The sequence below is a fragment of the Centrocercus urophasianus genome, unplaced genomic scaffold (genome assembly GCF_019232065.1).
Source record: "Centrocercus urophasianus isolate 14NV4802_14NV808 unplaced genomic scaffold, USGS_Curo_1.0 seq_29, whole genome shotgun sequence".
NCBI lineage: Eukaryota > Metazoa > Chordata > Aves > Galliformes > Phasianidae > Centrocercus > Centrocercus urophasianus.
The window spans coordinates 7,662,671-7,678,075 of record NW_024884855.1 but is presented as its reverse complement, the minus strand read 5'-3'; the positions used below and the strand labels follow the sequence as shown (position 1 = coordinate 7,678,075).

Genomic DNA, 15,405 nt, shown 5'->3' with positions numbered 1-15,405 from the left:
CTGACATCTGCATTGTAGAGAAAAATCAATAGATAGGGAGGAATATAATTATCCCCCACTCCTGAAAGAATTTTTAAAATATTTTTTGTAGCAGTGACTCATATCGGCTTAGTGCTTGAATGACATTTTAATTATTTCAGCTTTTTTTTTTTTCATTTTGAATCACCAAAGTGCAGCAGCCGGAGAGGGGTGCAGCGGGGCAGAGCTGTCTGTGGGTTGTGGGATGGAAGGGGCTGCCTGTTGTTGCTGCCATCTGACCTGGCACTGCCAAAGAGCCCGGTGCTGAAAGGCAGCCGTGCAGCACGGAGCTGTGCAAAGCACCCATTGCCTGGTGCGTTTAATTAGGATCGGCTCGTTAGGAGGAGGATTGTAAGAGTGAATGCAGGAGGGAGCAGAGAGCCACATGCTGCTGAGGGATGCACTGCACGGCTGCGTGCACATCCCGTGTTGGTGGTAATGTGGAGTTTGTGTCGATTGTGCCTGCATGTGGGGGACGAAAAGGGCAGATGGGATCACTCCTCTGTCTGTGTCGTGTTCTGCTCCTTCTGAAAGCTGTCCAATCTGACCAGCAGAGCCTGCTGCGAGGTGGGCAGCAGCCTTGTAATGGGTGGGAAAGCTGTTGGTAAACTTCCTCTCTATGGCTTAATTTCCTCAGAAATCCCCCTTACTGTGTATTCTGCCAGTGATGGGGAACAAGAAGAGGTGTGTGAAGTGCTCAATCAAATGAGACTGGAATTGATGCGTTGGGAGCAAAGGGCTGATTTGGATTTCCACCCCCAAAGTGCCCTGGCTGCCAGTTGGCAAACTTAGCAGATGTGTTCAACCATCCACACAGATGGGATCTATAGAATGTATTGGGTCTGAAATAGAGTGCATTGGTCATAAATAATGAGGCTACAGTTTATAGGAGGCTTACTGACTTCCATGAACTGAACCAGGTAGATGCCATGCTGGTCAGTCCAAGTCCTGCATCAAAAGGCACGAACATGGATTTATTCAACGTGGGTTCTGCTAAGAATTTGTTGGGCAAGTTTTTTTTTTTTTTTAATTATTATTATAGAATCAAAGAGTGGTGTGAGCTGTAAGGGATCTCTAAAGGCCGTCTGGTCCCACTGCCTGCACTGAGCAGGGGCACCACAGCTCCATCAGTGCTCGGAGCCCCGTCCAGTCTGACTGTGGGTGTGCAGGGACGGGACAGGACAGCAGGGTGGTTCTGGTGATTAAAACCATTATAAAAAAGAAAAAAAAAAAAGGCATTTCATATATTTGGATACTATTAATATAAGTAGTAATAATAAAAGGTCTTAAATGTAGTTTTCCTTCAAGATGTGCTGCACCTGAATTGCACACCCAGGGCTGTGGTAGGGGCAGGTGCTGCGGCTGTGCAGTAAATCAGCAGCGGGATCTCAGCTCCCCCTTCCTGGGCCTTGCTGCTGCTCAGAGGGGCTCTGCAGCCCCGTCCCATTGGTATGAATTTAATAATTCTGGTTAGAGCTGGATTCAAAGCAAGGCCACAGGGCCAAAAGGGCAATTGCTGGTTCAGTTCACCACCTGTTTCCTTCCCTTTGGCTTCTATTTAATTTGTATCACTGAATACCTTTCTCTTCTGATACAGAGGGCTTTGAAAGTGCCTGCACCCACCCCCTGTGTGCAAACAGAGCAGTGTTTCTGCGGGTGTCCTCTTGTGCTGGGGCTGTTTGTGAGCATGCACCTCCAGCACTGGGGAAAGCAAGTCAACTTCGAACACTGTGTCCCTGCCCTCCAGCACAACATACCCCTTTTTATTTGATCTGATGGGAAAGCTCAAAAGTGTTTTGGAAATCATTACTTCTTCCCCACTAGGCTCCCATCCTGTGTCAAAATAGGTGCAGAAATTCAAGTTTTTAGATAAAGCTCTGCTAGCAAAATGTGGGAACTTCTAAATGTGGCAGCTTGAAAGGAAAATCTTCTCTATTTATTTCAGAATAACTCAGCCCACACACAGGACTGGTTAGTCAAGGGTTAACAGAGGCTGTGCTAGGAAATACTCTGCTTAGTGCCTGCCTGTGAGCATGGACGGCTCCAGCCACAAGCAATTAGTGCAGAGCTAATGGGTCAATGCTTGTGCTGTATCAAAAAGGATGTGGTATGTGGGGATGCTGGAACACCGAAGGGAAAATTAAAGTGGGGAAGATAGAAGGGGACATGATGCTGAATTTGGCTTTGGTTGAACTGGTACGACCTAAGAGTTTTTCTTCTTTTTTATTTAAGAAACAAACAAACAAAAAACAAGGTTTGAGATTGCTCTTGTGTTAATGGGACAGATACAGCCAAGGAGGGTTTGAGGCTACAGAGCTGTCTAAATAAATTTTCTTGTACTTTGGGTATTGGTCAGGTCCTGCTCCCAAAAAATGGCCTCACAGTGCTGGAGAAGCCCTTTGTAAAAGTCCTGGTCTTTCTCACAGGTATTGCCTCCAATGTGGCCTTAATGCATTGAGACACAGGGCTTGTTCCTAATTCAGCTGCCACCCACTGATCTGTGGGGCTCAATCTCAATCACAGGCTTAAAAGCTGAACGCTTTGGGCTGCACTGAGCTGAGGAAGGGCCACTTCCCTTTATCCTTTTCTTTTGCTTACAAGTGGCAGCTGAAGGGGTGGGGGCTGCAATGGGATCCCAGATCAGCTTAGTGTCTGCCCCAGACGCTCCATGTGTGATGCTTTCAGTCTGGATCCAAATGATAGGGAGTTCTCCCAGTGCTGATGCACCCTGATGCTGTCCCGTGCCCTCAGGCTCCTTTTCCTCCTGGTCCCTGCCCTAACACAGGGCAATTCAGGTACGTCAGAGATGCACAAGCCTGTTGGTGAGTGAGGGACAGGGTTTTTTCCCTATACTTTGATCTGTATTATGGCAGCATAATTTGCTGCAGCTGTGGATTTTAGGCCAGTTCATACGTACAGAGAAATCTTGAGAATGGCTTGGGAAAATTGTTAGCAGGCTGAAAGCAATCTAGCGGCTGGGAGATGCTGGCAGATGTGAGGATCCCCATCTCCTTCTCCCTCCTCCTCCGCCACCTGAGCTCACAGAGACCTCAGGCATCCTTTTATTCCACTTCTCTCCTGATGCTTCTCTGGTTGCTGCTGTCTGAGGATGAAGCAGTTATCAGTGTGTTGGCAGTGGTTGGGCTGTGTGCAGTCCCCGCTGCTTGCTGTGCCCCAGTGTTGCAGGACACAGGCAGACACAGCAGCTTTGTGGGCTGATGGGTGTGCAATGGCTCTGTGCCACCTGCATGCCCCAGGATTACTTATTTATTCTTGCTGCATTACATAAATAAGTAACCCCCAACCCCTGCAGGCATTGCCTCACTTGATGTTGCATGCTTATCCTGGCAGCTTTTGCACAGAAGGAATTAGACAGTTTGAGCTCTTAGTGCATTTTGAAAGAGGCTGTGGCCAACAGATGGTTCCATCCTGAGGTTCTTTTGGTGTCCGTGTTCTGTCTGCCCCATAGACTGAAGTGCTGTCAGTGCCAGCATCCTCTCCAGCACAGTGGATGCAAAACATGAGCTTCCCTTGACCCAGTGCAGCCACTCTCCAGCTCCTATGTGTTTTCTACATCTACCTGCTTTGTTGGTACTTAAATTAGAAGACAAACCTCATTATGCTTTCTATTTCAAGGACCCGTTTCCTTTATTTCACATCTTTCCTTTATTTCACTCCATCTGCCCTGCAGTGAGGTCTCAGGCTGTACAGCCTTTCTGTTCCATCTCTGTGTGATGTGAGGCTGAACCTCGGGTTGGTTACAGGGATGTAAGATGGCATTTCTTAGGCTGTATCTTCAGAAGAACATGAACAAACATCAAAAAAAAAAAAAAAAAAAAAAATCAGCAGAATCCATGTTATTGGGGCAGGGTGTGAACCAACAGGTTCCACCTGAGCACACGGTGGGGATGTCTGAGCTCGGGCATCAGTGATGCACTCTGTTCAGTGGTCTGGGTTCTTTCAGCCACTGGAGAACCCAGAGTGGGATCTGGGAGCAGCAGCGGTGTGAGAAGGACCTGAAGCGCCCCATTATCATGGAAACGTTCTGTGCTGAAAGCAGTTTGATACTAAGAGCTTGAAGTGATTTTCCTGTTTGATAGCTTTATATTAAACAAAACGTGATTAATTCCCTTCGTGACTCATTGCAGGAGAGATTTTGAGTTTTATTACAGCCTTTTTCTATTGAATCCTTGCTTTAATTATCTAGGCAGAATAACAGAGCGCGGTAAGAACTCGCACAAGACGGGGGGAAGGTCATAGAGATAGCTGTCCTTTAGTCCCTGCACAGAGCCTTTCTTTGCGTCCTTTCTGCCCTGACAGCGCTGTCGGCTGCAGCGCATCCTGCCCGATGCTATCACTGCATCCTGTAACTCTAGAAACAATCCCAGGGGCTGAGTGAGCACAGCAGGTCGGGGGGGCTGGACAGCTGCTGCTGCCAGGAGCCTGTGCTGCCCTGGAGCAGGAATGAGGGGAAATGCAGCCCTCGCTACCAGGGCAGCCCCCAGCCTGTTTTCCCATCCTGCAGCTCCCCTCTTTTATGATTGGACCAGCTCCGCTTGGCTATTTGGTGGTGGTGCTGGAGGGGCTGTCCCATTGCTGCATCACTCACTGTTATATCCTCTGCTCCTTTTACCTGATTGCAAACACATTGCTTTTCCCTGTAGCATTGGCAGCAGTTACCTCTCAGGAGGTGTTTTTCTTGTCACTGACGGTTTCGTAGACTCACAGAGTCTTCAAGGTTGGAAAAGACTTCTCAAATAAGTCCAAGCCATCCCACCGTGCCCACCAGCCATGGCCCTCAGTGCCGCATCTCCATGGTTTTCAAACGCTTCCAGAGATGGTGACCCCACCACCTCCCTGTTGTGAGGGCTCTTAGGGATGATGCTCTCTAGCTTGCATTTTCTGGGTCTTGTAGGGCTGCCCTGCATGCAGTTGGCCTTGGGGTTGCCGTCCTGTTCCACGGGACATGCTGCCTGTAGCTGAGGCATCTGCTGGGTTCCCCAGGCCCATTCCTGGTTAAAAATGATAAAAGTTGCCGGAGTCCATGATGGTTCCTGTTTACTGTCCTCTGCAATTAACATTAATGTGAAAAATATTTCATTTTTGGAAAAGGGGAGAAATGGAGGAAAAAAAGAAAAAAAAAATTGCAGCAGCAGATGGGCAAAATCTGCTCAATCCAAGCACCAGATACAACTTCAGGCTGTGAGTAGCCCTGCTGAAAGCAGTGGGGTCACTTCATTCACAGTGACATGCGTCGAAGCATCATCTGCTGTGAGGCTCAGACCAGGAGAGGTGCAGATTTCCTGTTAGTTTGTGTCTGATGATCTTGTAGCTATTCCTGTGCATCGTGTTTGGTTCAGGAAGTCAGCACTGGGTTAAGTCTGAGGTACCATTAATTTACATCATCTGATGGCACATGTTTGGGACAGAATGCAAAACATTAAGTGATCTGCTCATGGCAGAGCCTGCAGAAGCTAAAGAAGAGTTCTCACTGCCTCACCTGAGGATTTGGGGGTATTTGTGGATATTTATTGAGAGCTCTGGGCGGTTGCTGGGGGTACTCAGCTCCCTAAACTTTGGGATTTTGCTGAGCTCTGCTAAACTGTTCAGTGCTTCGAGTGAAGAGTTTTATGGAATTTGGATGAATCTGCTCAGCCGGGCTGTACCACAGCACTGTGACCTTCTCCTCCTCTGAGCTGTCAGGAAAAGGAATAAAAAAGAAAAAGGAACGAGGGTAGCATTGGGTCCTTACAGAAACTCAGCAGATTTTTCTGCTAAAGAAGGCAGGAACATTACAATTAGGGGCAATGTCAGAGGTAGGCAAATAGCCCTTGATTGTATGCAGATGATAGAGCTGGTTCAGTCTTTTGACTAGCGAAGCTTTCCTCAATTTGGGATATTGTGATCCTAATCAGAGACCTTTAGCTGTACATCAAAGCCCCCATAGCTCGGGGCTGGCATGGGCTGATTGCAGGGCTTCCTGCTCATCCCTGCCCAGGTGTCCTTCCTGCCGTGGCCGACTGATTCCTTTTTAGTCCTCATCACCAAGGCAAAGAAATTTAATCCCAATATTGCTGCCAGCCCTGGAATGGACCCACTGGTTTGGAAATGTCACCCTCCTGTTGCCTTGAAATATCAGTGTGCACGGCCTCTGCTACCTGCTAATTTCACTGCCAACCTCTAACCCGAGGTAGAGCAGGCCTGTCATTAGCACATTCATCTGTGTTTAGATCTGTCAGCTTCCTTCCCCTTCTCCTCTTTTGTTTCTCTAATTACTTTGATTGCATCTCTGCATCCAGCTCAGGGCTCAGGTGGCTGCTGAAGCTGCATGGTCCTGTGCCAGCATCCCTCTCCTACAGGAGTACTTTAAAGAGGGAGAGAATTGGGTCTGGATTTTAAAGTCACAAAACCAGCCGTATGTAGGTTTGCAGGTGACTTTTCACTCTGTTTCAGAGTAGTGTCAGAGCCCAGTTCTCAGACCTTTCCTGGCCACAGTTCTTCCTTATCCTAAATGTTTCACACTGGAACAGGCAAGTGGCTGAAGATGGTAACAGAAATGTTTGGGAATGGGCTCCTCGCTCCACCACGCACTCTTAGGGCTGAGGCCAGCTCTCAGGGTGCTCTTCCAGCCACACTGCCCAACCTGTTGTCATCCATCAGTGAGGTCCTGAGCACCTCCTGCTTTGCTCCTCAGGGGTGTGTTTGGAAATGAGTGCTTTCCATTTTCCTGGCAAGCTGTGCTCCGAGCGGCCCTCCTACTGTGCAGGTACCATCAGAAGCCATGTGGCAGCTAAAAGAGCATTTGCTCAGAGCCCTCTCCTGTTGGGACAACATCTGGGCTCTGGTTACAGATGTGCCATGAATTTCCAGGGTGATGCCTCTTCCAGCCTTGCACTTCCAACTGGTTCTGGTAGTGCTGTCCCTGTGCTGTAATCAGAGCTGCCGACATCTAGAGATAATAATTTGGCATGCAAGATTGAATCAAATATTCCTAATGCTGTTTTTTTTGTGTTTGTTTTTCCAGGGATTGATTAAAATTCGAGGGGATCACTGCTGGAGAGACTTAACTTGCATGAATTATCACTATGAGGTGAGCAATTTGCACTTTAAAACTGTTTTTCCTTGCCTGCTTTGTTTTGGTGGATTTTTCTGTACTACCGGGCAGTTCTCCATGTTGGTCTTCTTTTATTGTTGCCTTCAGCCTATAGCCATGCTGTCAGCATTCATGTGCCAGCTCATTGATGCTGTTTTTCCCAACAACAGTCCTCAGAGAGCAATTTCTGTCCTCCCCCACTGCCATGGACTCTCGGGGATAAATGTGAACTGCACAGAGAACTCCCTTTGTAAAAGCAGGGAAAGGGAAGAACAGAAAGGACTTTCCTGTAGCACTGTGCTGCGTGCTTTCTGCCAACATTTCACTTTATTCCAAAACTCAGACATATGCAGGCAGAAATAGAGCATCTCAGTGCTATCCAAGACGCTGAGCACTGGTCGTTGGCAGTTCAGAATTATGCAGCTTTATCTTTCTGACATCTGCTCCAGTGATTGCGTTACGTTCTGATTATAAACTGCGGTTTGTATTCTGGCTCTGTTCTTTGATTTTAGGGAGAGGGAGCTCAGCTTCCTCTCTGTTTTTACCTATAGTTTTGCATTTGCATTTTGTATAAACAGAGATCAAAAGGTAAGAAATTGCTGTGTACAGGGACTCTGTCCTGAGGAAGTCCTGGCTCCCTACGAAATAAGCTGTACTGTGAGGGACAGTGCCCTTCTGCAGTTGGTGTTGGAGCCACTGAGTCACAGTGCTGGGGGTCTGTGCTCTGTGCCCATACGAGGAGCAGGGAGCACTTCACATCTGTGTGCACAGAGCTGCAGTGATCAGCCCTGATCTCTGGTGTGGGTTCTGTGCTGTGTTTGTCCCTAGGGGTGGACCTTTGGGGTGATATCCTCAGTAGACCATCATCACGTCTGGAAACCATTTTCCCTTTCCAATTAAATCTGATGGATTCTGACTTCCCTGACCTGCAGAACGTGTTCCAAGGTGTTGCCTATGGATGGCTTTTTACAGGGGAGGCACTGAGCAGCAGCCTTGGGGATGCTCATACAGCATCTCCCTTTTCACAATTGTGTGATAAGAACTGCGTGTGTGTGCTGGGGACTGAGTTACCAATCCTGTTACAGGATCAGGATTCCTCTTTCCAAAACAGGAAAAATTCCATCATTTTTACCAGGTACCAGTACCCCATCCTGCAGCAGCCAGCCTGCATAATCCCCAAGACTTCAAATGAAAACCAGGATCAGTTCTATAAACCAGAAGGCTAATGAAGACCATTCCCATCCTACCCATAAGGCAGGATCCCCACTGAAGTAATTGTGAACAGGGGGCAGATCACATTATCAATATCAATTATTTTAATCCACACCAAAGAAGCTGTAATAAAAGGAAATTGAAAGAGGCCAGCATTCTTCTACCAATGCTATAGATTCACCTGTTGAGCTGAGTCCGCTGCATGCCCTGTTCTCACGGTGCAGAGTGGAAATACTTTGGGGACCCTGGGCTTGGTATGAGGTGGAGAAGGAAGTCCCAGTAATTTGGGGCTTATTGAAGTCCTCAGAAGTCCACATAATCTGGTCCTGGTAAAGTTTCCCTGTAGCTGGTGGCTTGCAATAGCCTGAACTTTGCCCATCTCCTTAAGTGCAGCCACATGAATCCAGTTGAGAAGGACAAGGGATGTATGGCAGGGAGAAAGCTGTTGCAGGTAGGTTACAGTGCAGGTCCCCAAATTCCAACCAGTCAATGAGAGAAAGTTGAGGGTGAGGCTGAAGATACCCCTGCAAGAGGAGGAGGCAGCTGCAAATCTGCTCGTCATTAGGATGATAAAACTGGGTATTGGATCAGCCGTAGTGGAGCTGGGCCAAAAGGAGTCTGTGTGATGTATGTTGGCCACCCCAGCTCTCGTGTTCCAGCCCGGAATTGCAGTCCAAAACCTACATGTGCTCCTCTGCCAAGAGAATTAATGAGAACACATGGCCTCCATCTCCCGCGTGCTGAGCGCGCCCCGCACTATTTATTTGCAGTAGGACCAGCAGCCATGCTTGTGGAAAATAACATTTCCACTTGTGTCAGGAGTCGTGTGTGAAATAGAAAAAAAATTGTTACGGCTCGGGTAATTAAACGGAGCGTAATTTTCATCCCTTTTTCCTTTCTGATGTGCGGGGCCTTAGTCCAAACCTTTATGGAGATCTGTTCCCCAAATGAAGCCTCTCTGTGTTGAGGGCTTACGATCTGTGACGCTGTGGAGTTTGGAGAGGGAAATGGCAGAACGCATGGTTTACATAGGAAAGGTATTTTCCTACCAATGCAACACCCTTTGGATCCCTGAGGAGTCCGAGTGCTGCTGCATGGAGACAGACACTGATGGAGAGAAATTCAAGTGGTGTTGCCTTGCTACCTGCAGATGTGTGCAGGGCTGGGAGGTGCTGGGTGGGGGTCTGGGCTCTGGCATTCATTGGGTTCTATTTCTCATTCCTTGGCTTTGCAGCCGTTCCTCTGCTGGCTGTGGTTAGAGGGCTGTTTATCCTGTAAGAAGTCCTGGTTGCAAGAAGATTTTGCACACTGGGACTTGATCATGCTGCTGTTGACACAGAGGGAAGCTGCCTCTGGTTTGTAGGTCTGTTTGTCATCATTAAGCATTTCTCTGTTATGTACACGATGGTTTACAAATGCATGTGCAGTGGTTTACAGAATGCAGCTCAATTTCTGCTTCCACAGGAGCACATGGCACAGATCCGACCGCAGAGGAGCCCTCTGCAAAGAGCCCAGCAGCAGCCTGCAGTTATAGGAGGCTTTGGGCTGCTGCAGGTGCTTCTGCAGCTTGCAGGGTATTGCCTGGGCATGGGATGGAGCAGCTTTCAGCCTAGGTAGGTACCAGAAAGGGGAACGCTGACCTGCTCTCACTGCTCCATCAGGCTTTCTCTGGCCTTCCCCGCTCTCATTCTGGGTGTGCTGCCTTGCTGGCACAGGCACAATGCCTTAACATACTCCAAATGGAGAAAACCCTTAGTGCCAGCCCTGCGTTTAGGACCTCCTCCCAGACCTGCAGCTCCCCCACACGCTCACAGCACCGAGCACCTTGCAGCCACATGTCTTTTCACAGGGAGGTTTGAGTGGCAAAGGCAGGAGATGAGCATTTCTGACTTGCACCCAAATGGAGCCAGGGTTTGGGATGCTGGTGGTGGTCTTGGCAGAGTGGCTAAGGAGAAAATCTTTGGGCTTTAGAAACGGTGAAGTCTTACGTGGTTGCATCCATCGCATCTCCCCGTACCCAGCATGGAGCTACATGCTGCGGGATGCAACCTGCGATGCGTTTTATGGTGGCTGCCAAAGTACTGTTGCTTTTTAATTACAGACAGATATCTCATAAAACCCAGCCACCAACTGGTGAGAACAGCTGCTGGAGCAGCTGCACAGGGAGCAGGGAGCCCCGCTGGGCAGCCGCCTTCATCGCCTCCTCCTTTCTGCTCTGTGCCATAACCCCATGGGGTGCTTACATGTGTTCCAGGGTCACTCTCTCTGAGCAGGTGCCAGCCCTGGTACGCACCAGGTAGGGAACCTCTCTGTGCCCAGCTGGAGCAACTTGTATTTTATTTCTTTTAATGCAAAGAATTTAAGTGCAGTTTTGAATGATGCACCTTTTATCAAAGAGTGTCTGAGCGTCATGCAAGCAAGCAAACCTTTCACTGAGACAGGGATCATAGGATGGTATGGATTGGAAGGGTCCTCAAGGTGAGATGGATGAATAAAAAAATAAAATAATTAAAATACCCCTAAATCAGGAAAGTCTTTGCCAGCACTGGGAGTGAGATCCAGGGTTTCCTTCCTACTCTCGGGGTGCTCAGGGTACCCCCATGCAGAACCCTTCCAAGGACTGTGCTGAGCTGCTCAATCCCAACCAAAGGTGCGCTTCAATTCTCCTGACTCTGTCAGTGTTGCTGCAGTAGAGCTTTGTTCTTTGTGTAAGATGCTGTGCGCATAAAGGTCACTTCTTCTGATTTGTACAAATTATTGCTAATTATTCTGGGACTGTTTTTCTTAAATGGAGGCTGTCAGTCACTGCTGCAACTTCCAACAGCTCTCCAGTTCCTAGAGAAGCTCTCTGGAGCATGGTGTCTTTTGTGCCTAATTACAGGGCTGCTGACTGATAGCTGTGCTGATAAGGGTGAGAAATAAGGAGGCTGGAGCTGCTCTTTAAACGCCTCCTGATTTCCTTGCTCCCTTCTCTTCAGTGTATTGGATCTTGTAAGACTTTAATCTAGCTTTTTTTCCTAGCTATTGTGAAGCAAAGAGGAAAGCTGTCAACAAATTACTATCAACAAGAAAATAGTTTCTGTCTTAGAATCATAGGCTGGTAGAGATGTAAGCTCATAGAATCGTGGGTTCTATGGTATGAACTATTTCCCAGCTTACTCAGTAGAAATGCCATGAGGAGTACAGATCCAGTAATGCCCTTGACACCATATCCTCACTTCACAGCCTGGAGGGCTGCAGGTAAATGCTGTATGCTCTGTACCTTAAGAATACAGAGTCTTTTTGAAATCGATTTTAGTTTGGATTTACGAATACTTGCTTTGAACTGAAATTTATTATCAGTTACCAACTTGAAATTAAATGGGTCTGTAATCAGAATAGCCCAGGCTATCAGCTGCATTGACAGAGAACAAAATAGGTGCAGCTATTTGGACAGGAGTTGGACTCAGTGATTCTTACAGGTTCCTTCCAGCTCAGGATGTTTAGTGATTATGTGTGACTCTGGGTTTTAAAGCAGAAGGGCAGTACGAGGGTGTGAGGTGTAAACAGGAGTGATCTCGGTGTTCAGCACTGGTGCAAATGCAGGTGGGGAACCCTGGCTGTGTGTGCATTGGAGGCTGGAGCTGAGCAGTATGGGCACTGCGTGACCTCTCTGCTGCCAGTTGTGATTTCTTCATCTTTCAGTAAAGAGAATTTTGCCTTACGAAATCCTCGTGCTGACAGTAAAGCACTGACGCACACCGCGTGCTGCCAGGCGGCTCTGCGTCTCTGCGTGGGCTCTGCTTTTCCACACCAGCCCTCAGCCTGTGCACCCCACCCAGAAGTTCTAGTGCTTTTTTTTTGTTTGCTTTAATCTTTTTCTCATCCAAAATGGACTTCATTGCAGAAGCTGCTGCAGAATTGGCCCAAACATGGAGGGTTCACAAGGGGAGGGCTGGAGAAGAGCCGTGGAGCTGGCGGGTGTGCCGTGGGTCCTGGGCTGCACACAGCCCATCACGTACTTGAAATGGTAAAATCTGTGCTCCAGCAGATGGGTTTCTGTGATTTAAGGAGCAAAAGCAGTTGTCCTGTAGAAGCCAAAGGCACTGTTCAGTCTTTGCAGAGAGAGGGACACGCGGTTCTGCCCGGGGCAGATTATGGTGCAGGTTGTGTTCATCTCCAGTTGCAAAAACAAACTGTTCTCTGCGCTGAGGCAGCCGATACCAGAAGGAAAAGCACACTTCTGTGCAACTTTTTTTTTTGTTCCATTTGGTCATAAGTTTTGAAAAATGACCTTTTCTGAGGCATAATTGAAAAACCAGTTGTGCCTCTTCACACGTATTGAAGGGCCACTTAGCGTGGGTCTGAAGCTGAGGATTAGGTGCTTTCTTCTGGGTTTTGGTGATTTGCATGATGTCAGTGGAAGAAGGGCTAATTCTTGACCTTGCCTGCGATCAATTAAGTAACAAGATCCATCATAAGGTAAGTGCATGAAGCAATAGTATTGGCAGATGAATGTCAACACGACATCAAAAGCTTATTACAGTGTATCTGGATTTTGTATCAGGCTCTGCGGGAAGGTCTCTATCTGAGACAGGTTTTCAGATGAATCCCAGGTGTTCTCTCTGTAAGTTGTGTTTGAATGAAGTTTGCTGGAAATATTTGTTCCCCCCACCTTTGGGCTGAGCTCTGTTGTTCTGATAACAGTTAAACATAGTGGTTGCTTAAAAAGAGAGGGATTGATGGCTTTTAGGGTGGAACATTGGGGCAAGGATCAGGGTGGAAGCACTGGGGAGGATGGGTTTTGCTTGCTTTGCATTGCTTAGGGGTGCTGGTGGGAGGTGCAGGGCCTGCAAAGTAGAGCTGAGCTCTTTGGGAAGGGGTCCAGCTTTAGCACTGGATCTGGGCTGTGCTGCAGATGATCGCTTCTGGAAGTGCAGCAGAGCTCAGGGACACTGCAAAGCAATGATGAGCTTACAGAAGTGAAGCCTTCCTCATAAAGCTGCAAATTGAAAGGACATATTGATAAATAGTGACACGTATTCCCAGTTGTGTTGTATTTTGGAAAGTGAAAAAGCGTACAGGTCTGTTGCAGTCTGAGGATGCTGCAGAAGAACCAACGTAATTGATGGCGTGGGAGTTAATGCAGAACAAAAGTGCTGTCCCTGCTGGTAGGGGAAACCTGCAAGCTGTGCTTTATTCCAGGCATGGAGTGCCTTCCAGAGCCTCACACCACACCAGCACTCTGCCTTGTGTTATCCCCAGCAGCCAACATCAAAGACCAATGGCGACTGGGTTCTCAACCCCCTGAAACCAAGCGTCAGCTCAGCTCTTCTCTCCATCGGGACCAGGATCCCCACAGTGAGTTTAGGAGAGGTGCAGATGAGTGTCTGCTCAGTGAGCTGTCAAAACAAAAGGCAGAGCTGCAGCCCTGTGCTCTCAGCCTGCGCTCTGGAAACCACACAGTGCTGATGGAAATGGGACGTAAGCAGGTGCTGAGAGAGAAGCCTTCAGAGGAGCTCTGAGAGGAATCTAATAGGACAAGGGGAAATGGTTTTGAATTGAAAGAGGGGAAATTTAGACTGGACATAAGGAAAAAGCTGCTAAGGATGGTGAGGAATGACACAGGGTGCCCAGAGAGGTGGTGGTGCCCCATCCCTGCACACACCCACAGTCAAGCTGGACAGAACTCTGAGCACTGATGGAGCTGTGGGTGTCCCTGCTCAGGGAATTGGACCAGACAGCATTCAGAGCTTCCAGCTTCAGCTGATCTGTGATTCTAATGGCAGAATTTTAGGGCTGGACTGAGTGTGCAGCAGTGACCCCAGGCAGAGCCCCTCTACTGAGGGCAGCACAGCACATTTCCTTATCTTTTCCGTTCAGTTTGAAAACATTATTTTTTCTGTGCATGCTTCTTCACCAATGGTAACTGCGCTAAAACAACCAAAGATGAAGTCAGCAGCTTGCGGGGTTTCTGGTTTGGTGTGAGCAAAGCAGGTCAGTGGCACCTGTCACTGCGGTCACCCACTGCTGCCACAGCTTTCAGCCAATTTCCAGTAGCATTAAAGCAAAATTGGAGAAAAGAGTGAAAGTTTAGTGGAAATGCCTCCTGGGCATTTCTGTTGGGAGCCGTTGGAGGGTTTTGAGGCGTAGGAAGACATCGCCCCCCGCCCCGCTGGGACTCGTGCGGAGCTGTCAGTCACGCACTGTGAATGCATTGGGGATATGCCAATACTGTTTTCAGCAGTAATACAATTCCTCTTCCTGGATTCTTTTCTGTTTTTCTTAAGGATTTGTTTTAAGCCTGGTGAAAGCTTCCTGTACAACTATTGGATTTCATCTCTTCATTACACATTCCCACTGTTTCAGTCTCGTTTACAGACCACCCAGGACCCTCATCGCTTGCCTTCAATATTTTCTTATCTTTTTTTTTTCTTTTTTTTTCCCCTCTTTCTTCCTTCCCCTCTCCACCTGTTTGGTCTTTCTCCATCCTGATCAGATGAATCCATAAAGGCCTTTGCACACACCTGACCAGCTCTCCCTATGCATAACATCCATCCCATTGGCCAACTTCTCCCCCAAGAGTGCTGGAGCTCACTGCTTCCTGCTGCCTCCTGGGGCAGGTTGCTGCTCATGCAACATTTGGGGCCAACAAGGTTTATCAGCTCTGCAGGTAACAGAGAAAGTGCTCAGATAATTCCTTACATTGTGGATTTATCAGTGAGTTAATGGTGTGTTATAAGAAATCTGCGAAGAGAAGAAAGATGACAAATTTTAGTGCTACCTGGAAGGCAGAAACAAGACAGGAGACAGTTTGGGAGCTTTCCAGCCTTTTCCAGTAGTGTGCCTGTTCTCTTTTGTTTTACGAATGAGGATTGCTTCCTTGGCCTCTTCCAAACAGTGCCAGCCCCATTGTCAGCATGGAACTGCTCAGCACACGTCCCGATCTCTGCATCCTCAAATAGATGAAAGCCATGGCAATAATTATTTGGATTTTTTTACCATCCTCACTGGCACGTGTGGACATGACATGCTGTGTATCCTCATCTCCTGCACTGGAGTTGTGCTTCACATCCACCCCCACCTTCCTATGTTCAGATGGG

General features: G+C 48.0%; 1 protein-coding gene across 1 annotated transcript in view; it reads left to right on the top strand.

Moving 5' to 3' along the window:
• The window catches only part of LMF1 (lipase maturation factor 1), a 161,660-nt gene that overhangs the window by 55,088 nt on the left and 91,167 nt on the right, over nucleotides 1–15,405 (top strand). Inside the window, 1 exon segment of the mRNA XM_042827867.1 lies at nucleotides 7,043–7,108. Coding sequence (XP_042683801.1) covers nucleotides 7,043–7,108 — 66 coding nt within the window.